This window comes from Pseudopipra pipra, chromosome 23 (assembly GCF_036250125.1).
Source record: "Pseudopipra pipra isolate bDixPip1 chromosome 23, bDixPip1.hap1, whole genome shotgun sequence".
In the NCBI taxonomy this organism is placed as follows: Eukaryota; Metazoa; Chordata; class Aves; order Passeriformes; family Pipridae; genus Pseudopipra; species Pseudopipra pipra.
Window position 1 is genome coordinate 185,393 of NC_087571.1, and position 24,299 is coordinate 209,691.

General features: G+C 50.8%; 1 protein-coding gene across 1 annotated transcript; it reads left to right on the forward strand.

The window, feature by feature from the left end:
- The first annotated feature begins 6,856 nt into the window (after positions 1–6,856).
- ADAMTS8 (ADAM metallopeptidase with thrombospondin type 1 motif 8) lies at positions 6,857–23,468 on the forward strand. Its single transcript, XM_064634515.1, has 9 exons — positions 6,857–7,474; positions 14,533–14,772; positions 15,016–15,148; positions 16,028–16,195; positions 16,391–16,689; positions 17,174–17,357; positions 17,677–17,849; positions 18,526–18,701; positions 20,053–23,468. The coding sequence occupies exons 1-9, from the start codon at positions 6,872–6,874 to the stop codon at positions 20,783–20,785; spliced, it is 2,709 nt and encodes a 902-aa protein (XP_064490585.1). The 5' UTR covers positions 6,857–6,871; the 3' UTR covers positions 20,786–23,468.
- Positions 23,469–24,299: the final 831 nt, after the last annotated feature.

A 24,299-nucleotide genomic window follows, 5' to 3' on the forward strand; every position in this document is an offset into this window, starting at 1 on the left:
ACAGAGAGAAAATGGGCAGCACAGGGAGCAGAGGGGAAAGGGGAGAGGGACACAACCTTGAGCGTCCTGAGGTGCCAGGAGGGAACTTCTTCCCATGGCATTGCCCTGTTCAACAGCATGAGTTTATCCAGAGACAACAGCAGCATACAGGATGGCACATGGTCCCAGAGGTGCCACCAGGTACCTCAGCTGAGTTAGTCATTGCTGCCCTGGAGCTCCAGCCCCTCCATCTGGGACATCTCCAGCAGCAGAGGATGAGTCAAAGTGAACTGGCAGGACTTCATCTCCAGCCTGGAGAACATCTGATTGCCTCCTGATGGGGAAAGACAGGCAGAAAATGCAAGTGTTTTGGCTGTGCCTGAGCTGAGACCCATTCCATCCTATCAGGCACAGGACACACTGTGTCCCATGACACTGACGCTGTGCCAACATCCTTGGGGTGGAAGTGTAGGGATGGATCAGCTGCTCCATCACAGCCTGCCCAGTCCTCACTGTCTCTCTCTGAGCAGCTGGGAATCACCTACCCCAAGGCAGGTTGCTTTGTTTCCAAACCAAACCATCTGGTGCTTCATTTTCCTGCCCACGGTGAGTAGAAAAGCTGAGGAGTACGTGCAGAAATATTGCTCACCCTTTCCAGGCAGCTCCAGGGGGTACAGGAATGTCTCGGAGCACTCCAGACCAGAAAGGAGGCACATTTTTATTTTATTTTTTCTCTAGCTCAAGGATGTGATGTGACTTTTTTTTCTTTGAGGACCAACCAGCAGTTGTTTGCACCCCACAGCCCTTTACACCTTCAGGAAGGAGCTGGTCCAAGGTGGCACCTTGGTGTCACTCCATGTGGCTTTCCAGGTGCTCGGGGCTGCTCCTCATTCCTGTAGTTTGTCTGAATTTGATGGAAATGGGATGGATATAGGTGATCGGAAGGAGAGCACACCCTCAGCAGGGAATGGAGAAGGAAGATGCCTTTGAACCTCAGGGCAGCTACAGATAACAAGGTATATTAAGGTATATAAGGTAAATTTGGCTCCTACTTCGATTTTTGCCTAGAAACCACTTTAAGGTAAAACTTATCTCACCCAGACCTACTCCATCACTCACCCTCATCTTGAAATATCAGTGCGAGATGGTTTACAGTGTGGATTCTCCTTCTCCCACCTTCCTCCTGCTTCATCCCAAGCATCTCCAGGAAACAGTGACAAGTTATTTTCTTTCTTTTATTCACCATTGGGATACCAAGAGTATGAGTTTAAAAATATAAGAAAATAAACACACCTTCTCCTCCCCCAGACCTCACATACCTACTGGATGTTCCAGTTCACCAAAGAAATAGTTTTAAATAGACCATCTGAAAATTTTAGGCCAAAGATTGAGTGCAAAGGTGGTTAAGGCAGGGAATAGCTGGAGTTTAGGCCCTTCACTTGACTTTGGCTGAAAGGTTGGCAGATCTAAAGCTTGGGCTCCCTCCCAAAAGTTCAGGCTGTGCTCTCCCTACTCCCCGCCACATGGGCACGAAGGAGGATCCTCTCCAGGGATTGAGGATGAGTCAAAGTGCATTGTTAGGCAGTTTTCCAGGAAAGAAAGGCTTGTAGAGAGAAATCTGGCTGTGTCTAGGTGAAGTTATTGAAGGTGAGATAGGCAAGAAACCTGAGCACATGGAGGACTTTGTAAGCTAAAACCTGCACCATCTTTGGTCCAGGAAGATGCTGGATTCAATTAGATTTGTTCTGGCTGGATGATGGGATGGGAGATGGGTTTCCCATGTGGTTATTCTATGCAACAGGGGATGGCAGCAGCACTTCAACCTTGTGGTAGAAAAGTATGTATGATTTAAACATCTTCAAGCACCTGTCTATGTGTCCCACCACAAAAATCAAACCAGCTTGCTCCCCACATGCAGAGGTGACACAGGAGAAGGATCCCTGTGCTTTGTGCATCTCTGCTGCCTTCTCACATGGTCCCAATACATACTGTCTCCACTAGAATCTCGCAGGGATTCCATATGGGAATAGCATGGTATGCTGATAAAACCATAAAGCTTGATTTTGCCCAATTTCCATTCAGTATTGCAGGTCCTGAGGATGCTGATTGTTCCTTTACCCTGAAAGCGTCCAAAATTCCCCTCTCTCTTCACTCCTCTTGGTATTTAAGGCTCTCTCCTGGTTTTTTTTTTCAATAGTTTTTTCCAGGATGTTTTAAGGCAGCACGAGAAAATTTAGAGGAGCTTGATGATGGTCCCACATATCCCAAGAAACAATATCACGGGATTCTGATCACCTTCAGCCTGGAGATTTATGACCCAGGACTCATAGCTCTGTATTGTTCCCACCTGAGACAGGATCCACCCGTGATTAATTCCCTTTATGGGATGATCGTGGTGGGAATACAGGCAACAAAGACATATAAATTCACTGAGGGGGAAGCTACAGGTCTGGGTAAGCCTGAAAGTTTGTTTAAATGATGCACATCTGGAATAAACCTGGGAAGATGGAGACTCCCCAAGCCAGCTGCTGAGGATGCTCATCACTCAGGCAAACCATCATGAAGTTCATTCATGTTCATCAGCCCATAAACCATATGAGAGTGCAAAATGGAGGAGGGGAGATTTTTTCTTCCAAAACCCACTATTTTCATTATAACTTGCCTTATTTTTTTAGAGCTGTTTATGGGTTGGTCCATAGGAAAAGCAGCTCTAGGGCAGGTCTGGAGGTCTTTGTCAAATTCAGAGGGATTTAACGCCAGATCAGACACAGGTTTGGGGCTTGAGGAAGGACCAGGTGATCTTAGGAGGATCTTTTCGTTGATGTGCTGGTCTCAGGACACTTTGGAAGCTTCAAGGCCCATCTTAGAAGCACAGAAGCAGCTCCCAGGGAGGAGATTGTGGTGCTGGAATTAGGACTTGGCCCTTGACTTTGGAAAGCCATAAACCTGCTTCCCTTACAACCACATCTGGACACAACTGGAGCTACAAACCCACCCTGAAGCAAGGTTGCCCTCTGGTGCCACCTCCTTGCTCTGTAAATCCAGGTATGAAACAGAATTAAATCCAGGTATGAAATGGAATTGAAGATATTACAAATGATGGTGTTACAAATCAAAATGCAATTAAAAATAGAGAACAAGTATGGGAAAAAGAGAAAAAACCTAAAGATGGTTTAGAAATCAGAGATGGAATCCTTTCAAATAATATAAAATCAAATTAATTAATCAAATTAATGGCCATGGCTCTCGATGTTTCCAGCATCAAGGGCACCAAGTGCTTCATCAACATCTGATAAACCGAGACCCAGCCTGGATGTCCCTGCCTCCTAAAAATCTGCTTTTCCCATGTTTCAGGGATCCAGGAGAATCAGTGTTTGCCCAGCACCATTCTCACAGCTGCCAAACCTCCTGTGCTGTTGATGCACCATCTCCAGGGATGAGCTCCTGCACGGGGGGTGTGGGGGGGTGTGGGGGAGGGTTAGGGTTAGGTGAGGTTCCAAATATTGCCCTGAAGGGGAAGAAAACCCCAGGTTCTATGGGGTACTTAGGGTTTGGAGGCACCAAACCCTAAATCACCACCACTTTTAAGGCAGGGAGGCCCTCTCGTGGCTGTGACTATGCAGTGGGAAGGGGCTAGGCAGCGATTACTGATTCGTACTGACACATTTGCTGTTTAATTCACTCACTGGCTCCAAATCAAGCCCAAATCTCCCCTTTCCCTGGAAACCTCAGGCCAGCAATCATTTTCCTGACTCCCACTTGTCAACCTTTGCAGGTAGGATGGTTTCACTGAACCTAATTTGGCTGGACACTGATTTAAAACCCAGCTGCTTTGCTGGGAGAGATTTCCTCCCACCTCCTTACTTTAAAAGGAAAACTGGTGGAACTGCTTGTTTTAACATCAGGTGGTGTTTAAGGTGGCTGCAGAACCACTTCGCTCTCCCAGAAAATTTCCAGGGATAGACTTAGGGTTTCCCACAGCAGCGTAGGGTGGCACTGACATCTAGTGGTCTCATTTTTGGGAATTATAGTTGCTTCAGTGATAGCTCAAATAATTCTCCCAAGTGTTTTCCCTGGGCTGAGGGCAAGCGGGAATACCTAAAACTCAGCCTGACACTCAAAATTTGGACGTGAACCCGTTTTCAGAGCAAGGAGGTGACAACAAAACACCCCAGAGACCCCCGAAATGGGGCAATCCTCCCTGCTGCTGAGCAGGAACAGCAAATGCAACGTAGGGCTCATCCTGGCAGCCCAAAGTCCCTTGGGAAACGGGTGTTCGGCGGCGGGAACCCTTCGGGAAGGGTGCAGGAGGGACGTGCCCTCTGCCTGGCTTTGCAGAGCTGGGGACACACAGAGGGGAGCGGGGCAGACGTTTTCAAGCTGTTTGATCAAAAGGGTCTTTAAATCATACTGACTGGGGAGTTAATGGCTTTCACATGCTCAGACGGCCCCTAGAAAAGAGAGTTTGGTGACAGCGCGTCCTGCAAGGGGTTAAGAAGCAGGAACCCCAACAAGCCTTGGGGTGCCTCGTCCTCTGTAGGGAGGAGATGCAGAGGTGCAGCCAGGTGAGGTTTTACTCCCTCCCAGCGTGTCTTCGAGCTGGTTTGTAACGAGCCGACGAGGCTGCAAGAAATTCCAGCTACTGTTAGCAGAACGAGCTGCTAATGAAAACCAGCGGTGCCTCCAAGCTAGGATGCAAGCACGTCCTCCCAGATCAAAGATGCAGCTCCGGGAGCGGAAAGCCAAGAATAAATTACATCCTGTCGCCCGCAGCCTTACCTGTCCTAGTTCAGAGCAGGGGCACCTCCTCCCTGACTCCCCTCCTGTGGGAAGGCAAAGCCCGAGGGCATTCTGGCACCTTCAGTGGGGTGTGGGGTTGGAGGAAGGCAGAGTCAGGGCTCACTATTGGGTTCTGCACTTTCTTTCTGGTATTAAAACACGAAGTATGTTTTCTCCCCGGCCCCGTGAAGCTGCAGAGGGAGGAAAATCCACGCTTGGCAACGGGAAGAAGCGGTTCCAGCTGCAGGAGAGGAGGGGGCTGTACACATTGGATACACGTTGGATACACAGCCGTGGGGAGATATCCTATACCAAACTACACTGTGCCTGGGGGTGCTTTCCCCTCTCCCTGCAGTGTTCTGGCCACCCAACACCTGAATTGGAAGTGTCCCCCTCCACATCTGTATTACTGTCTCCCACAAGCATCCGAAACTACTTTTAATTATTATTTCCTCCCCTCCTCCGGGCACAAAACCCACACATTAAAAAAGGAGTAACCAGAGCCTTGGCCCCAGGGCAGCTTCTATTTAGAGCCAAGGCTGTGTGTTTACTACATAGGTAGGGACGTGGCTTTTAAGTGGAGATAATAATAGAGAGAAAGATGTAAATACATCCTGGAGTAAAGGGAGAGCAGCCTTTAACCCTGTGCCTCGTTACTCAGCCCTGGCCAGACTTTGGTTTCCCAGGAATCCTGAGGTGCCAAATGCTGGATCTTTTCAGGATTAGGCTGAGGGGAAAAAAACCTCAGTGTGGAGGAGCAGGTCCTTGGGTTGCATCCACAGCAGGGTTAAAGGAGCACAAGCCTGGTCCTGTGTGCTATTCCCTGTAAAATGCTTCAAAAATCAGAGTATGGAGCAGGATAGGACCCACAACCCCCAGTCTGCAGCAAACACATCCTGAGATATTCCAGTGCTGCACAAAGGGTACTCCAGAGGCCAGGAATCTCATGAACTAATGGGGAAGGAGGGCTTAAGAGGAAAGAAGGAGTAATATATACGTAGTGATTTCCCTGTAAGTGATTTCCCTTTCTCTGTGACAACCAGTTGTTGCCTGGGGCTGAGCGAGTTCCCAGACAGGGACAGAGTGTTTCCACCCTTCTTAAGGTGTTTGCCATGCTGAGCACACAGTAGCTACCTGGATTTACAGCCTGAGACTTTGATATTCCTGTAGGATTTTCCCTCACTGCAAGGGAACACGAATGGGAATTCAAACTCAGTCTGAAAGGGGGTGAATGAAGCCTTTGTAAATGAAGTCACACAACACACACTGAGAAACAAAACCAACAGAAACAAGGCAACATGAGAGCTGGCTGCGTTATTTTAATCTCATAGGTATTTTGCAGAAGTCTTATTTAGCCCATTGCCTTGTTCCAGCTGGAGGAAACCCCATGTGGATCCAGCTGTTGGTTCAAGGCATGGAAACTCCTTGTACATGTGTCCCTGTTGGAGTTTTCCCCGAGGGCCCAAAGCCCTCTCTGTCCCTGGCTATGGGAAGGACATGGGAACCTCCGGAGGCACCTTCTGAAACAAGATGTTCTCCAGCTGGCAAGGGCCGGGTGCTTTCCAACTGGGAAGGGATGCTGAGGGAAACGGGAGAGGAATTAGTCCCCAGGTCCCCCCCCCCCCCCCCCCCCCGAGCCTGGGCAGGATCAGACCAGGGCGGGAAGAGCTGGGCCTGCAGAAGGGGTTAATGCTGGAAGAGCAACAGGCTGGAGTTGACACTCGGAGGCAGGCGGGGCTGCCTGCGTCTGATTGGCCTCAAATCGCATCCAAAAGTGGGTTGTTGGGGTTTTTTTCTTCCCCCCCCCCCCCCCCCCCCCGCTTCGTCGTCGTCTTTTCTTTTTCCTTGGTTTTTTTTGTGTGTGTGTGTTTTTTCTCTGCTTCTTCTTCTTTTCTTCTTTTTTTTTTCCTTTTCGCCGCTTTTTTTTTTTCTCTTTCACTTCTCCTCCTCCCCCAGGCTCCGGCTGGCAGGGGAGGGGAGTGGGGAGAACAGCGAGAGATCAAAAATAAACCTCTTATGTCAAAGCCGGGGGGAGAAAGTATAAATACAGCGGGCTCGGCGGCCGGCGCGGAGGCTGCGGGGGAGAGCCCGGGGGGTTCGGGGCCTTGCGGGAATGGGGCGGCGGGCGCTGCTGGGGGGCCGGGCCCCTCTCCACCTGCTGCTGCTGTGCCACGCGTGGGCGCTGCCGCCGCCGCCCCCGCGGGACGCGCAGCCAGTGCTGCCCGCCCGCCTGCCCGCGCCGTCGGGGCAGCTGGCCCTGCGCCTGGCCGCCTTCGGCCGCGCTGTCGTCCTCCGCCTCCGCCCCGACAACGCGTTCCTGGCCCCCCGCCTCCGCCTCCAGCGCCTGGGGGCCCGCCGCCCGCCGCCGCCCCCGCCGCGCCGGGGCTGCTTCTACGCGGGCGCCGTCGAGGGGAGCCCCGAGGCGCCCGCCGTGCTCAGCCGCTGCGGCGGGAGCGGCCTCCGCGCCGCTTTCCTTCTCGACGGGGCGGCCTACGAGCTGCAGCCGCTCGGGCACTCCCAGCCCGGGCCGCCCTGGACGCGCCCGCACCGGCTGCGGCGCCGCGCGGCCCCGCCGGGAGTGCGTCCCACCGGGAGCGGCCGCGGGGCTGGGGAGCCGCGCCGCAGGGCCAGGCGGTTCGTGTCCCAGGCGCGCTACGTGGAGACGCTGTTGGTGGCTGATGCCTCCATGGTGCGGTTCTACGGGGAGGACGTGGAGGTAAGGGCTGGCGGTGTCCTCTGTCCCCCTGCCCTGTATCCCGCTGTCCCCTCCTGTCCCAGTCCCCACCACTCCTCCATCCTCATTCATCCCTCCATCTTCTGATCTCGCTGCCCCTCCTTCCCCTCCATCCCTCTGTCTTCCATCCCTCCCGCCCCGCATCCTGTGTCCCTTCCTGTCCCCATCCCAGCGTCCTGTCTGCCTTCTGCCATCTACATTCCTGTAGCCCCCGCTGCCTCTCTGTCCCCTCCATCCCCTTCAGTGCTCCATCCCCCCTGCACACACATCCCTTCATCTCTCTGTCCCCTCCTGTTCCTATACCCCTTGCCTCTCCGCCTCCTCCATCCCCACAACCTCTCCATCCCCTTCCTATCCCCCTTTGCCTGCCCTCTACCGGGTTCTCCCTCGTCCTCCCGATTCCCCCAGCCCTGGGACACCAGGGATCACCTTGGGTGAGAGGGACAGGGTGCGGGGACCTTGGCTTTGTTCCCACCTTCCTTTGCTGTGTAGGGACTGTAAATCCCCGAGGCAAAGGCTGCAGGGTTGATCTATGGGGTTCAGTCAATGTTTGGGGACCTTTTCCCAGACCCAGCGAGCCTGTGTGTGCACAGGCTGGGCACCGTCGTCATGTCCTGTCAGTCTGGTGCCCCCAAAGAGGAGAGACAGAGGGAGTTAATGCCTGTCCTGCTACAAGGAAAGAGCGGCGCTGCAAAGCGATGGGTTTCACTCTCTTCTGGATGGGAGTCGGGGCCAAATAGTAAATAACCCAAGGGCTGAGTAATGCACAGTCCTGCTCCTGAGCCACCTGTTAACACCGAGCAGATGGAGGAACAGCTCTTTGCCTCAGCCACCAGTGCCAAGAATTCCCCCTCTCCTTAAAAGTTCTCTCTGTAGAGACCCCAGGAGCAGAGACTGGTGCCTCAGCCCCCCACACCCACCTCCAGGGCTGTTGATGAGCCTTCTTCATCAGCACCAGGTTGTTTTCCATGCCTTTGGCAAAGTCAGCTCCCCACCCCAACCCTTCAGGGATGGGTTGTTTGGGTCCAAATTCAGGTTTGTTCGGTCTGAAACGTTCTGGGGTCTTTGCAGGGGATAATTGTGCACCGAAACTGCTCGTCCTCTGCAGTGGGCTGGCAGAGGAGGCCCGGAAGCTGGAGGTCAGCAGGAGCGGTCAGGCAGCTGAAACCAGGGGTTCTGCCACTTCTGCCGGCTTTATCCTTCCCCTGGGGGCTTCTCTGCTCCTAACAAAGCAGTGTTTTAATTCCAGCCCTGCTCAGGCCAGGCTGGACCTTGTGCTAAATCTTAGGGCTAAATCTTAGGGCTCCAGCTGATTTCAGCTGCTCAGCATCACTCAGGTTTCAGTGCATCTACTGCAGCTAGCTGGGCACCTAATAGTTTTAAAGCAACACCCGAGGGTGTGACTCCTGTTACAAATAAAGTGATACATTTGGGGTGGGGGAAATCCTGATAATGCCCAGCTTGAACTCGGGGAAAAAGTAACAACCCTCTGGGTAAATCTGGGAAGTCAGAAGGAGGATGAGCTGCACGTGAACATAACAGAGGAGCTGCAAGGCTAGTACCCTGCCCTAGTTTGGCTGCTCCAGCCCTGGGCTGGGTGCTGCTGCCTCCCAGCTCCCTCCTTAGTCATCAGAGAGCCTCCAGCGTGCTTGACTCCCGTTTCCCCATCATTTCTTTGCCCCCAGGAGCAATATTTTTGCATCATCTCTCAAGAATGGGAAGAAAACCTTTGCAGGTCTTGTCTTGGATGAACAGAGCAATGTTTAATATTTTGGAGAAAACTTCTACCAGCTCTCATGTAGCAGTTAAAAAAAAAAGCCACCTGCTATGTTTCTGTGTCTTTTGTTCTCAAGAACAAAAATGCACAGTCACTGCTAAGTCAGGAGACCAAATAGCCATCTCAACTTCTCCCTAAATACCTACGTTTTTGGGGCCAAAAAAAGCAATGGCATAGGCTGGTGAGATCTTAGAGAGCTGACTAGGAGATGCCCAGGGAGCAGAAATGGTGAGTCAGAAGAAACCATATTTATATAATGAGTTTTCTGCCCGTAACCACACTTCAGTTACCAAATATTTATTAAACGTCACCAGCATCGTTTGTATTCCCAGTTATTTTCTTACATAAGCTGTAACAGCTCGAGCAGAAGAGCCAACATAACATGCACTCAAGCATTGCAAGTTACAATCAATATGCTGTTGTTGGGGAAATGCTGTTAATGGTTTATTTCTAATCAATTTGAGCCTTATAGCTCAGCTGTTAACCTAATTTAGATAATAAGAGCTTAATGCTACCTCCGTCAATACTTGTGTGTAAACCAGGAGGGGATGGTGAAGTGAGAGCAGAACTAGACTTGAAATTTAGGGGTTTAGTCATTCTTTTGGCTTGATGATTTGCAGGGGATGGGGTATTTTAGGGGGCATTAACAGCAGGACAGTGCTAAGCACTAAATCCTGTGAGGATGTGGCAGGATGTAGCCTGCAGTGATTGGGAAGAGCCCACTTATATAGGTATGGGAGTGAGGCTCCAGGCTGGACACATGAGTTATCCTTCTTGTTTTTCCTGCAGAGAACCCAAAATGCTTGGAAAAGGACTGTGAGCATCACTACTAGAATTAAGTGGGGGTTTTGGCAGGGGAAGCTGAGGCTAGAGACATGCAGAAGGGGTGAGCACCTGCAGCTGGGCTGTTCTCCGTGGCTCAGGGACATTCTGCCTAGACACCTCAAACACCAGGCAGTTCCAAAAACCAGCCACAGCATCCCCAGCCAATTGGCAACCAGATGGGATTCCTGTGGTGGGATTTCTCCAGTCTCTTGGGTGCAGATGGGACGCATTTCCAAGCTTTCTTCTGCAAACACGATGGCTGCAATCCCCTTTCCCGTCTTGCAAGTGAGGAATCTGCCATCCCTGACTCCAAGGGTTGGTAATGACTGAGGACCGGGGCAGAATCAGATCACGCTGGCTAAGCCAGGGTTCCTCGCTGACTCCTGTGTTTTTTCCAGGCAGATTTATGAGTTTTTAGGAGTGCTGTTGCAATCCCTTCCCTCTCAGAGCAGATGGATGCTGGAGTGCATGGCATGGGGCACTGCCAGGGTCCTGCTGCTGGCTCTCCCACTGTCAAAGTGATCCTGGAGGTAAATCCAAAGCTACCCCAGAGCCTCAGGACACCCCTCCTGTCTAGCTCCTCCACTTGCTTTGGGATATTTTGCAGCTTGAGTGGGTAAATTCACTTAATCCCTTGACAAAAGGAGCCAGCCCCTCCTGAGGCCGTCCCAAAGGCAACCTGGGTGGGATTAAAGGGGATCTTTGCAAAGGGGGACCTGTGCTGGTAATGCCATCAGCCAGCTTTTCCTCTGGGATTCGTCCCCTGGGTGTGACCCTGAGCCTGCATCCACTTTGGTGCCAGGGGTTGAAGGACCAGGCAGCTTCCCTAAATATTGCTCTGGCTGATGCACTCACGTCACACTGGGATGTTGAACAGCTGCTGTGTTACAGGGGTTTGGAATGAAATATGCAGCATGAAAGGAGCTGGCTCCCACTGGAGCAACCCAAACTGCAGTGTTCCTGCCCTGGGCTGCTCTCTGGATGGGGTTTTACTCCGTCCGTGCCTCTGGAGAGGTGCTGAAAGTCTGCATGTGCCTCAGTTTCCCCTGCCCCAAACAGGGATGGACTCTTTGCAGTCCAGCAAAGAGGGAAAGGAAGGTGGGAAAAAAAACCCTATGGCAAAGAGAACAGGGATGGGCAGGGAGCTAGGAAGGCAGGAGGGCAGCCAGGCACAGGGGCAGGCTGGCAAGGTGGCCCTGTCTCCCCTGGCTTGCCTCCCATTTCCTTTGGCTTCCTTCCACATTTTTGCAAGGGAATTCTTGGCCTCCAACCACAGGAGAAGGCTGGAAGGGCAGCTGGCAGCCCCTGGGTACCCGAGCCAGGGGGTGGCACACCGACAGTGCTGTGGGGAGAGGGACAGCCTGGAATGTTTTTACCAGTGGTTTTTTAAAAACTGGGCAGCATCTGACCATCGGTTTGCTTCCTTCCATCTGTCTGTGCTCCGGAAATTGCGGCATTTCTTTCCTCTTTTCCCTCTCTGCGGAAATTCTGGCTTCTAGGGAGAAAAAGGAGGGGAAAAACCAAACCAAATCCAACCAACAAACAATCCTGCAGCCCCAGGTTGGGTTGAACATTGATCCCCTCACACTGTTGGAGGGAGGTTGTGCTGGGGTGTTCCACGGGTGCTCCCTGCCATCCTGTTCTGGGATCCAGTGATATTACATCGTTTTGTGCATACCACAGTAATACTGTCTGTGTAGGAGCAGTTTCACCCACCAAAGTAATGATAATAATTAAAAATAAACCCCACAGTTTGGGGATCTCTGTAGACTTCAGCTTCTGAGTGGTTCCCACAAAGGGGAATGTAAGCAGAGGTTTTGCAAGACCCTATATGAGAAAGTGAAATCCTTCAATGTTCTGAGGTTAAAAGCAACCACTTCAGTTCCCCTCACTCTGATTTGTATTTATTTTTCCCTTCACTATCGCTCTGCCTGTGCTGTTTGCTGCTGGAAGGCTCCTGTAGGGCAGTACCTCACTCAGGGCTCTCCCAGACCCAGCAGCGCTGTGGTAGGAGAGATTTCGGAGCTGCTGTGGTGCAGGTGTGTCAGAAAAAAGGCATCCCTCCTCATTTTTGGGCAGGGGGTGGGTGGTGGAATGGGTGGAATTTGATCTTCTTGAGAGCAGTAGGAACCAAGGTTTGCAGCTGGGGAGAAGCAAGGTAGGAGCTTTTGTGGGAACATCACCCTGCATAGTGCCTGGACACCTGGGACAGAGGAGGGATGCTCCATGACCCTCTCTGGCTCACACTGGTGTCCTCTCCCCCCAGAGCAGGTAAGAGGCTGATTTTCCATCTGTGTTTACCAGCTGGACAGAAATCCTGCCAAGATCTCCCTGGATTCTGGTTGGAAATGGCAGGGAAGCTCCTTGTGCCTGTGGGGCTGCAGTGCCTTGCAAGGAGGCAGAAACCAGTCTGTTTGCAGCTCTGGGCTCCCCAAACCTGACCCAAAATGCTGCCCTGAATCTGATCCCAACACCTGCATCCACAGCCTCCGTGGTGGGAAGGAAATGTTGGAGAGGGCACATTCCCTCCTAGGTGGCTTATCAAGCCAGAGCCTGTTTGCAGAGGCACAGGGAGGTTGGGATGAGTGGGATTCAGCTCATCCACAGCATTTGTTGGCCGAAAGTGCTCAGTTGGCCTCTCCTGAGCCCTGGGGATCCCATAATTTGCTTTTGGCCATGACTCCAAACCCTTGGCCGAGCAGCCGTGCAGGTGGATTGCTGCTCTCCCTGGAGCAGTTGGGGTCCATCTGAAACCCAACCAATGCCTGCACAGGCCAGGGATGGGTATAAATAGACACCAGATGGTGAAACAAGTGAATTTGACCTTTTAATCTGCACTAAAGAGCTGTTTGTTCAGTTCGCTTTCCATCTTCCCTTTCCAGACACAGGGAAGATGGATGGATGTTTTCCAAGTCCCTCTGTTCCTACTGCCAAAAGAGTTTCTTGTACCTCTGAGGATGTACCTCTGAGGATGTGAGGGTCAGTGTCCCAGGGGATTTGTGATAGGGACTGAGAGCTCCCGGGTAAAAACTGGGAAAACCTGTAATAGGTTAGACAAAGATACAGCTGGATTTATTCCCTTGGAAATGAGTGATGATCCCATGATGCAGAGCTCCAGCACAGCATCCTTCTAGATCTTCAGGGGCTTAATTTTAGGAAGGGTTTGTGATATTTTTCGGAAGGATCCCAATGGATTTCCCCTAGAGGGTAAACAGTTCCCCCAGCTCATGGAGCAGCCACTTGTGGGGATCTCGCCCGGGTTTCTTGCCTTGGCGGTGACTTTTCCGTGACATTTGTTGCATGTTTGGGGCTGGGATGTGAGTCATGTCAGGGAGATCTGGCCAGTCTAAATAAACCAGTCTATTCCCTGCTCCCATCAGCCTCCCTGGGGCCTGCCCTTGGATAATGAGCTGGAGAGTACTTGGGATACATCTTGCTGAAATGAAACATCTGTTTACGTGGAGCTGCCAGTGATGGGATAAAATGTGGCAGAATAATTTAAAATAGCCACAGGTGCCCTGGGGAAGAAGCAAATATGCTGTATCTCCCTCAACATCTCCCTCATTTACTAAGAAAATGGCATTTTGTGTCCAAGAGAGTGGCATTGTCCTGGCAGTATTGTGATGGATGAGTACACAGAGCACTCTGCTCAGGGAATGGTGAATTTTGGGTGAAACTTGGCCATCAGAGAGGGCTCCCATTGAGTCCTTCAAGTTTAATTAGGCTCCGAATTGAGACCGCAGGGTGTAATCTGTCTGGGGAGGAGAGAAGCCACTTTCTCTTTCCCAACACTATGTTGTGTAATAGGTGCATTTTTTTCTCCTGACTCGGGGCTGTGAGCAGTGCCAAGCAGAGGAGGAATTTCGATGCTCCGATAAGATGTTTACATCAGCGTAAACATCACTGGCGCGGTTGACATATGAAGTAATCCCTGGTCACCCCAGTCTGCAAGCAGGGGATGCTGCGGGGCAAAGACTTGGCTGCCAGAGTGTTTTGGGCCCAGTTTGTCACCAAAGATGTCAGGTTCAAACCCTGTGACCATCACAGGTGGTTTTGCAACAGTGAAATGTTATCTGTGAAGTATTTCCCACCCCGAGGCGGCGAGGGCAGGGTTAATGCTTTGGGGAATATGCAGGGAACTCTCCAGAACGCAGGTTTTCCATAAGAAAATTCCTCCCTAGGGATTTCTGGGTGCAAAGGGCATGGCATGTAAGACGCAGTAGCTGGAGAAGGGGATGCAGGGATGGGCTTGTGCTGCCTATCCCTTCTGCTGTTAGAGGGTAACATCACTTTAGAAAGGCAGCACTGAGTCCATCAACTTGCGCTCTGGATGTGGTGGGCTTCATAAATGAGGCTGATTTCTCCTTTCTGAGCAAAAAAAAGAGCCTCAAAACAAAGGTTTTATCCAGGCTCTGCCTGCCCCTCTCCTTCCCTGCAGAACCACGTCCTGACCCTGATGTCCATGGCTGCTCATATCTACAAGCACCCTAGCCTGAAAAACTCCATCAACCTGGTGGTGGTGAAGGTGCTGGTGGTGGAGGAGGCGGCAGCGGGGCCAGAGGTGTCGGACAATGGAGGGCTTACCCTGAGGAACTTCTGCAGTTGGCAGCAAAGGTTCAACCCGCTGAGCGACCGGCACCCAGAGCACTATGACACGGCCATCCTGCTCACCAGACAGGTCAGCATTCCTGGGGAGTGCTCTGGGCGGTAGAGGGGTCAAGGTGTCCATGGAGGGAGAGAAGAGGGTTGACCATGGAGGTTGATGCCCCACCATGCAAAAAATGGAGATTGCAGCAAAGTAGTTGCAGGGGGATGGTTTCATTTGGGGTGCAGACCACCAGTGGGTTGCCCACAGAGATGTTGGAGCTGAACGTGGGACTCCTTCACCCTGCCTGACCCCCTCGGTGCTGCTCACAAACAGGACTTCTGTGGACACCAAAGCTGCGACACGCTGGGAGTGGCAGATATTGGCACCATGTGCGACCGCAACAAGAGCTGCTCGGTGATCGAGGACGAGGGCCTGCAGGCAGCCTACACCCTGGCTCATGAACTGGGTAACACATCCCTTCCTGAGGGGGAGTCTGATTTTTCCAGCCCTGCTGCTGGGAGGGGTTATAACACAGCACAGCCCAGCACCACCATCTCCCAGCTGGGGACCACCTGCCAGACCTTGGGCAGTGTGGGGAGCTTCTGGCACTGGTAGAAGCTGTTTTGCAGCAGCAAAGGCTGTTAGAAGTACCCAAATTGTTGTAAATTGGTGCATTTACACTGGTTCTGGAAGAGTTTCTGCACTGAAAGGGTTGTCAAGCATTGGAAGGGGCTGCCCTGGGAGGTGGTGGAGTCCCCATCCCTGGAGATCTTCAAGGAACAACTGGATGTGGCACTCAGTGCTTTGGTCTAGTGACAAGGTGGTGATCAGTCAAAGGTTGGACTTGTTGATCTTGGAGGTCTTTTCCAACGTTAATGATTTCATGATTTACCTGTTGTGATGAGCTCAGATGTGGAATCAAGCACATATCTCCCTTGGTTTGTCATTCCTGCACTGACTAATTTTTTCCTAGAGAAGCTGTGGCTGCCCCATCCCTGAAAGTGCTCAAGGCCAGGCTGGACAGGGCTTGGACCAACCTGGTCTAGTGAAAGGTGTCCCTGCCCATGGCAGGGGGTGGAACAAGATGAACTTTAAGTTTTTTCCAACCCAAACCATTTGGGGATTGTATGAATTTGTGCTGCTTTAGCCAGCATACAATGGGCCATACCACTGAGATGGAGCAAGCAGGTTTTTATTCATTTTGATTTATGGAGGCAAATGGCTTTTGCAGCAGTAGAAGCTGTTTGGTACCTTATCGATGCTCCCAGCTGCCCAGGAGTTGGGCTGGGGGGCTGCAGCTCTCTGATGCTGGGGGGCTGCACTCACAGTGCCCTCTGCTCCCCAGGCCATGTGCTCAGCATGCCCCATGATGACTCCAAGAACTGCGAGCGGCTCTTTGGACCTCTTGGCGAGCACCATATGATGGCTGCTCTCTTCATCCACTTGAACAAGACCCAGCCCTGGTCTCCCTGCAGCGCCATGTACCTCACCGAGTTCCTGGATGGAGGGCATGGTAAGCCTCAGCTCAGCAGCCTCAGCACTCAAACCCACCTTTTCATTAATTGTTCAGGCTCTCTGCAACAGGTGGAGGGGCATGTGGGGCAAAGGAAGAGTCAAACCAGACCTCAGAGGAGGCTGGGGGTGCCCTGCTTGGTGCAATCCAAGCCCTGATGGTCCAACTCCAGCCTAATTCCTGAACTTTTCCCAGGTGACTGCCTGCTGGATGCCCCAGCTGAGGCCCTGTCCCTGCCTGCCGAGCTGCCCGGTCAAAGAGCCCTGTACAGCCTGGACCAGCAATGCCAGCAGATCTTCGGGAAGGACTTCCAGCACTGCCCCAACACCACAGAGCAGGACATCTGTGCCCAGCTCTGGTGCAGGACGGGCAGTGGGGAGCCCCTCTGCCACACCAAGAACGGCAGCTTGCCCTGGGCCGACGGGACACCCTGCAAAGCCGACGGGCTGTGCTGGGACGGGCGCTGTGTGCCACAGGATGCCCTGAAACCCCAGGTAATGGGGGATTGGGGAATGATTGCCTGGGGCTTACCCTTTGGGATTCCCAAACCTCTGACCCCAGCCCTGCCATCTCCTTGACTGGCTTTGGATTTGGCTGCTTTATTTCTGGATGTGTCTCCTTCATTAATTTTTATTACCGGCAAGTCCAGGTCATAAAGTCTGCTGCCGAGGTACGAATGAGTCTGACCCAGAACAAGCAGTGCAGATCTGCAATTAAATCATCACTTTTTGCCCTGCTGGGGGAATTAGCAGCGGTTTCAGAGTCGGTCAGCAAAAGACTTAAAGCCCAGCTTAACTTTAAGCACATGAACAGACTGATGGAAGTCAGTATTAGCTTCGTATGTGCCAAAGTACTTTTCTGGATCAGGGCTGGGTGGAGATTTTAGTGTTGCTCCAGACCTTTGCTCACCCTGGGACTGAGCAGCCGGGCATGGACAAGCTCAGAGTGGATCAATAACTTTCTCGTGGCCTCTTGCAGCCGGCAGTGGATGGTAGCTGGGGCCCCTGGAGCCCCTGGGGCTCCTGCTCACGGAGCTGCGGTGGAGGCGTCCAGTTCTCCCACCGGCACTGCGACAGCCCCAAGCCCCAGCATGGTGGGAGCTACTGCGAGGGCCAGAGGACCAAGTACCAGTCCTGCCACACTGAGGAGTGCCCACCAGATGGTAAGGAGTGCCCACCAAATGCACACTCACCTCCCACTCCTGCTCCTCCAGAATACATCACCAAGGATTGCTCTGCTCTTCCTTGAATATTCATATTTGGGGGGGCAACAGCCTTTTGCTGGGGGCTGTGACCCTCTCTGGCTGGGTGGAGAGTGTGTGGGACCTCTTCTCTGTGATAACCCTCCTCTGCATGCTCACCACATGCTCCTCAGCTCACTCCTCTTCTCCTCAGCTCGCTTCCAGATTTCTCTGATGGCCAAGGACAGTGGTTCCTGCTGGCTTCCCACAGTTTTGAGTCGTGTTTCTCCTTCCCTTTCAGGGAAGAGCTTTCGGGAGCAGCAGTGTGAGAAGTACAACAGCTACAATTTCACGGATCTGGAAGGGAATCGCCTGGAGTGGGTTCCCAAGTATGCAGGAGTGTCCCCTCGGGACCGGTGCAAGCTCTTCTGCAGAGCCCGAGGGAGGAGCGAGTTCAAAGTCTTTGAGGCCAAAGTAAGATACCTGGTGATTGGAATCACCCCTATGTACCTGATGCCTTAAGGCCCTAATGTTTTTTTTATTTTTTTAAAACTTGTAAGTTTTATAAGTAGTGGAAGTAGATTTTAAAAGCAGCAACCTCCCCCCCCCTTTTTGTCCCTTGTCCCTTTCCCTTTCTCTAGCACCCTTGTTTATACATTCCTTAACCCTCTTACCCCATTCTATCCTCCCTATATCACTCATAGCCCCAAATCTAATAGAAATGTTTAGTCTTTTGTCAAGGCAAGGCCTAGATTGTTGGCAGAACAGCATATCAAGGCCTAAACCACAGAATAGGTCAGGAATTAGGTAACTATGTACCCTTTGTGCTCTGATGATGCTGAAGATGGGAGGAAGGGGGGGTCCCGAAATACACCCCAGACTCATTTTAAGGGGGCGGACCCAGGGCGGACCAGAGTAAAGGCCACAGGGTGGACACATCTGGGATTGGATGGATGGTATTATAAAATGTAACCTCTCAGGCACGGCCTGCGCACGCATCCTGTAACATCTTGCCTTGGCAGAATAAACCTTTTCTTATCTCACCCCTAATTAACTGCTCTGGAGAATTTTTCAGCACCAAAATACAGCGGCAACATACCCCATTTCAGAACTCATCCACTAATTGCTGCTCTGCATCCTTCTTTCTCAGGTGATTGATGGGACGCTGTGTGGCCCGGAGACCCTCTCCATTTGTGTCCACGGGCAGTGCATCAAGGCTGGTTGTGATCACATCGTTGGGTCCTCCAAGAAGCTGGACAAGTGTGGGGTGTGTGGTGGTAATGGCTCCACGTGCAGGAAGATATCCGGCTCGCTCAACAGATCCAAGTAAGGCACCAGGGAGAAGGATTCTGCAGGGATAGGTTGGGGAAGAAAAAACAGCATCCCCTCTCATTCTCCTCTTTTATGGCTGAAGTGCTAGACTAGGAATATTAGAACTCTGTGCCAGCACTCTCAGCCAGGTGGCATTGCAATAGCCTGGGCTCCTCCCCAGACTCCAGGGCTTACACTCAGTTTGTTTCAGGGCAGCTTTACACAAGCCAAGTTGAGTTTATTTCCTAAAGTAATAACTAATACGATGGGCTCAGAAGACCACTGCGCATAAATGTGCTGCCCAGAGGAGTTTACAATGCACATTTCACCCCTGTGCAGGGAGTTGGACACATCTTTGAGGGCTGACATGTGATATAAATAGTTCAAAACTTTCCCCTGGGTTTGGGGGTGAATTGGAATCCTGGGTCATGGACATTGAGGACACTTCCCTCACCCAACATCCCTGTCGCTTTGCCAAGGAGCAGAAGTTAAGGCTTTTGTTGGAAGGATTGTAACAAAAGGCCAACGCATCCAATTCCATGTGGAGAGTTGACTCACGCAGGCAAATTAGATTTCCTAAATGGTTTCCTTCCAGGGAACTAGTGAAATGGGGCTTCCACCCTCCTATGAATTGTTTGCGGTTGACTAAAGGGAGATTAGTGCAGGAGCTACAGCCAAGAAGAGATCCCATTAAGATCAGGGTGAGGGAGGCCAGGATGACGTAGAGCAGAGTTTGACTCAAAAGCTTTTTTCCAAAATACTCTGAACCTAATTACTGACCGCAGCATCCACCATAGGGACACATGGAAAGCTGTCCTGGGGCCCCACGGCGTGAGTCACAGTGCTGAGGGCACCAGTGCTGAAGCCTTGTGGGTGCTATCTCCGGAGCTCCAGGGATAGGGTCTGGCTGGCTTTGCAGGGAAATGCTTCCCTGGCATGGGAATGCCCTCTGTGTCCTCCAGTGGGATTGCTTCTGCAATGTAGTGGTGGCTGCAAAAGCCTTCCAAAGATGCTGAGGGTGCAGATGCTCTCTCCTATTCTGCTGTTCTATATCTATGCCTTCAGCATCACCAGTGACACGCTTTCACAAATACTTCACCTATTTCCAAAGGAAAGGAGCAAGGGGAATTTTCCACTAAGGCTGGTTGCCATGTGGCTGTTCATTTGATTTCATTGCTCATTTTCCCATCTAATTCAGTGAAATCTCCCAGCTGAGCTCACATCTGGCACATCTGCAATACCTCTGGCTCTGGAGTGCTCGGGGTTATGGAGAGATGGGTTCAGAGCCATGATCTCAAGTGCTATTCACTACATGGGTCTTCTCTTTATAAGTCTTGGAAAATAAGTGTCCCTTTGCTCCGTGCAGATATGGCTACAACGACATCGTCACCATCCCAGCCGGAGCCACCAACATCGACATCAAGCAGCGCAGCCACCGCGGGGTCCGGCACGATGGGAATTACCTGGCCCTGAGGACCCTTGAGGGAAAGTACCTGCTGAACGGAGACTTTGCCATCTCAGCCATGGAGCAGGACATCCTCATTAAGGGAACCATCCTGAAATACAGCGGCTCCATGACAACCCTGGAGAGGCTGCAGAGCTTCCGACAGCTCCCGGAGCCCTTGACTGTGCAGCTGCTGACCATCGCCAGTGAGGTCTTCCCACCAAAAGTCAAGTACACCTTCTTCATCCCCAAGGACATCCCATTCAGCAAGCAGAAGGGCAAAGAGAAGAAGTCGCCCAATGTCATCCGCCCGATGCTGAACTCCCAGTGGGTCCTGGGTGACTGGTCTGAGTGCTCCAAGACGTGCGGCTCCGGCTGGCAGCGGCGGACAGTGGATTGCCGGGATGTGGAAGGTCAAACCTCCTCCACCTGTGACAAATCCCTCAAACCTGAGGACATAAAGCCCTGTGGAGACATGCCGTGCCCTCTCTGGCGCCTGGGCCCCTGGTCTCCCTGCTCCCAAACTTGTGGTGAGGGCGTGCGGACACGCAATGCCTCTTGCATCGATTACACCGGGAAAATCACTGCCCCGGAGAAATGCAGCTCTCCAGGGCCACCACCAGCCACAGCCGCCTGTGTCCTGCAGCAGTGCTGAGCCACGCCAGAATTCGCGGAGCCAAGGATGCTGTGGGATCCCACCATGCTAGGGCAGGACAGCAAGGGTGCCGTAGGCTTGCTTGCCAGACAACCAACCACTCTCCAGTGGTTCATCCTCACCCCATTGATGTCTACCTCAGAGTGAGGAATAATGGTGGCAAAATGAGGAGGAATCACTTCTTTTTCTTTCTTTTTTCCTTTCTCTCTGGCTGGCTGCTCACAGGCAAGTTGTAATTTAAAGGGAAAAATAAGCATAGGGTGTTTCCGAAGAGCTGTGGCTGAACGTGGTTGCAGATTCCTTTTGGGAGGTTCACTGGGAGAAAATGTGGAGCCCGGATTTGCCATCACCCTGTCCCAGCTGCAGGTCAAGGAGGTCCAGGGTGGGTGGCTTTGCTGATAAAATTGGGATCCCTGTGCAAAAGGTGTGGAATGGGTTGCTGTCCCCTCCCTGCAGCAGCCTGGGTGTCCTTGAGCATGAGAAGTGTTTTATCAGCTGTGGGTTAACTTGGGAGATAAATTGCTTGTTTGGATGGGAGCAGGAATAAGCTGAGGACAAGATCCTGGCATGAGTTAGGCAGAACAGGTGAGGTGTTCATGGTGGTTTCTGCTAAATTTATAATCCACAAACTGACAACCCTCTTCTCCTTCTCCGAACACCCCCAACATCTGCAGAGTTATTCCTAGAGCTGCTACCCCACCCATGTCCCCATTTCCCCAGCTTTAAAACCAAGGCTTAATTACACCTGATCTGGCTTACAGGGCTGCTGTGAGGATTAATTAATTGCTAATTCTGCAGTGCTCTGGCTGTGAAATGCCCATTGCAATATCCCACTCCTTCTCTGGAGCGGACACTCTGGTGTGCCAGCCTTTCCTCTCCCATCCTTTGCTTTCAGGCCCCTGCAGACTCATTTTTTTTCATCTCTGCTTGAATTTTGGAGTTAATTTGCTAACCTGGCTTGCAGCAGGATAAGCCCAGGACCTGTAGAGGTCCTTGCCCAGGACCTTCCCAGAGGTCACTGATGCCACTCTCCACCTCTGCTTTCCCGGGATATTGAAGTTGCTCAGATCTGACGCCAGCTCCAGCCTTCCTTGAGCAATTCTCAGTCCAAAACCGAGCCTGGCGAGGCTGGAGCTCTTCTTTCGCAGCAGGAAGCAACCAGATGCCTTTCCCCAGCCTGGCTGCTGCCTGGCCCCAGCACGGAGGCTGCTCAGCCCCTGAACTTTGCCCTTTCCAAAGTGATCTATGTTCTGGCAGCAGCCAGTGCCTGGGGAGCGGGGATGGAATTTGGGAAGGTTTTGATATCACAAGCAATTTGGTGTCTCCAGGCTCCTCTCTCGTACCCTTCCTTGGCTTCCCTTTTGGCAGCAAAATGTTGAATTTCCAGCGGGATCTGCCTTTTTCTCATAGGAAGGGGAGGAGGGCTGGAATTTTTGATGTCTGAGCTTCCCCATTTATAATTACAGAGCGAACCTTTTTGCCTGAGCTAAGCTCATGTGAGACCCTTTCCTCACTGTCCAGGCAGGAATGGGATGGGATGGGATCCCCTAAAGCCATGCCTGAAAATATGAAATACTCCTGTTTTATCTCCCATAGATGATTCCTGTCAAAACCAAGAGAGCTACAGCCCAGGACTGAGGGTACTGAGGGCTTGGCTCTGTTTCTTTAGGGAAGGAAGGAAAACTAAAGGCCAGATGCAGAGTTTGAATGCAGAGCTGTTTGGGCTGTGGTTCAGATCTACCTTCGGGCAGTGTTCTGTGTCTGCTAATTAATCTCCAGGAATTTAAGCTCTAAAAAATAGCTGGATGTTAAAGTCATGTAGCCTTGCAGGGTTATTTTCTTTTCCCCCTTTGAGTCTATGAGGCTTCTAACTCCAAGCCAGCATGTGTCTCCTCTCCAGTGTAACAACCAGCATTTAGGACAGGACAGGAATATCAGCCTGAGCCAGTGCCAAGGAAATTGTCTGTATTTATCACACAGGAGTCATGCACGCCGAGGGGCTCTTCCAGTTTTTTTATAATCCCTGAGCTTCCTAAGAACTCCCTGTTGTGGGCAAATCCTGCTGTTTTTCCAGTGAGGAAGAGGAGGATGGGGACCCTGCTCGGTTGAGGTGTGGGGTCTGGGTGATGGTAAGTGGGATTCTTGCCTTAGGCTTCCGTAGAAACACGAACCTTTATGCTGATTTAAGTCAAAGAAGTTATATACTAGGATATATATATATGTATATATATGTTTCCCTTCAGTGAAGGATTGTAGCAATGTACTGAGCCTCTTGGGTTAGGTATTTATTATAAATTTCTGTTTGGTTTTGTACAGTAGCCGTCTGGAAAGGAGGAAAAAAAAAACACGAAAAAAAGAGAGAAAAAATAAAAAGACCGTGTTTTAACATGCTGCTCCTACATCCCCTCTCCAAAAGCTGCAGTGAGGTAGAGAAGGGATGTCTTTGCTCATCGTTTAACCTCTCTGGTCTTTGGTGTCTCCCTCCTCCCTGGAGCACCAACCGAACTGTGTGAGCATAACAAATCCAACCAAAATTAAGCTTGGGACTTGCATTTTAAGGGGAGGGGAAAAAAATTATAATTTTTCAGGTTTTAGCCTCTTGTTTGTATTTGTTTTTAATTTTGAAAACAGTCTGTTTGTGGTTCTGCCTTTTCCCTTTCAATAAAGGATTTCCTGCCTTTTACCTCTTCGCATTTGTCTCTATTTGCACTTTTCTCAGGATATAGTATTTTTATCTCTATCCCAGAAGCAATAACTTAAATATCCTTTTTCCTTGTCTTATTGAGCCTTAAATAAATGGTTCATTCAGTTTTAAGATGCTGAATGAAAATACATGAGCAAATAGACAAAACCCACAAGCAAAAATTATTCCACTGAAATTGTGAATCATCCGTTTTGTAGTTGCCTTGTGAGTACCTCCCTCCTCTCTATACATGTACAGTGTATCTCTAAATACATATTATAGAATTCTGTTATGTATTATATTATTTTATTATATCATACTGTTTTATAATAATGCATTCTATTATATATTCTATGTTATATATTTTATTCTATATATTCTATTATTCTGTATATTCTATAAATTCTATTATATATGAATTCTGTGGTCCTATGCTAATATTATATCTATATATACATGATGTAATAGGTACATGATACATCATATATTTTATAGATACATAACATATAGAAAGTATATCGCTTTATGCATATAGATAATTCTTGTACTTACTAGGAGGACATACAGCCTAACAGGGCTATATCTATATATAAATCATATATATTATAGATACATATGCATACTATATTTACCTATATATATATATGACAGAAATCATATAGGTTATTTATACACAGAGATAATTCTTGTACTTTGTAGGAGGAAATATAGCCTAAACAGGGCTAAACCAGAGGGGATGTTGACTCCTTGGCTTAACTACGTAACAGCTATAGGCAGTGGCAATTTGGTGCTGTCTCTCTATAGATTGACTTCGGAAACAACAGGAGGGCT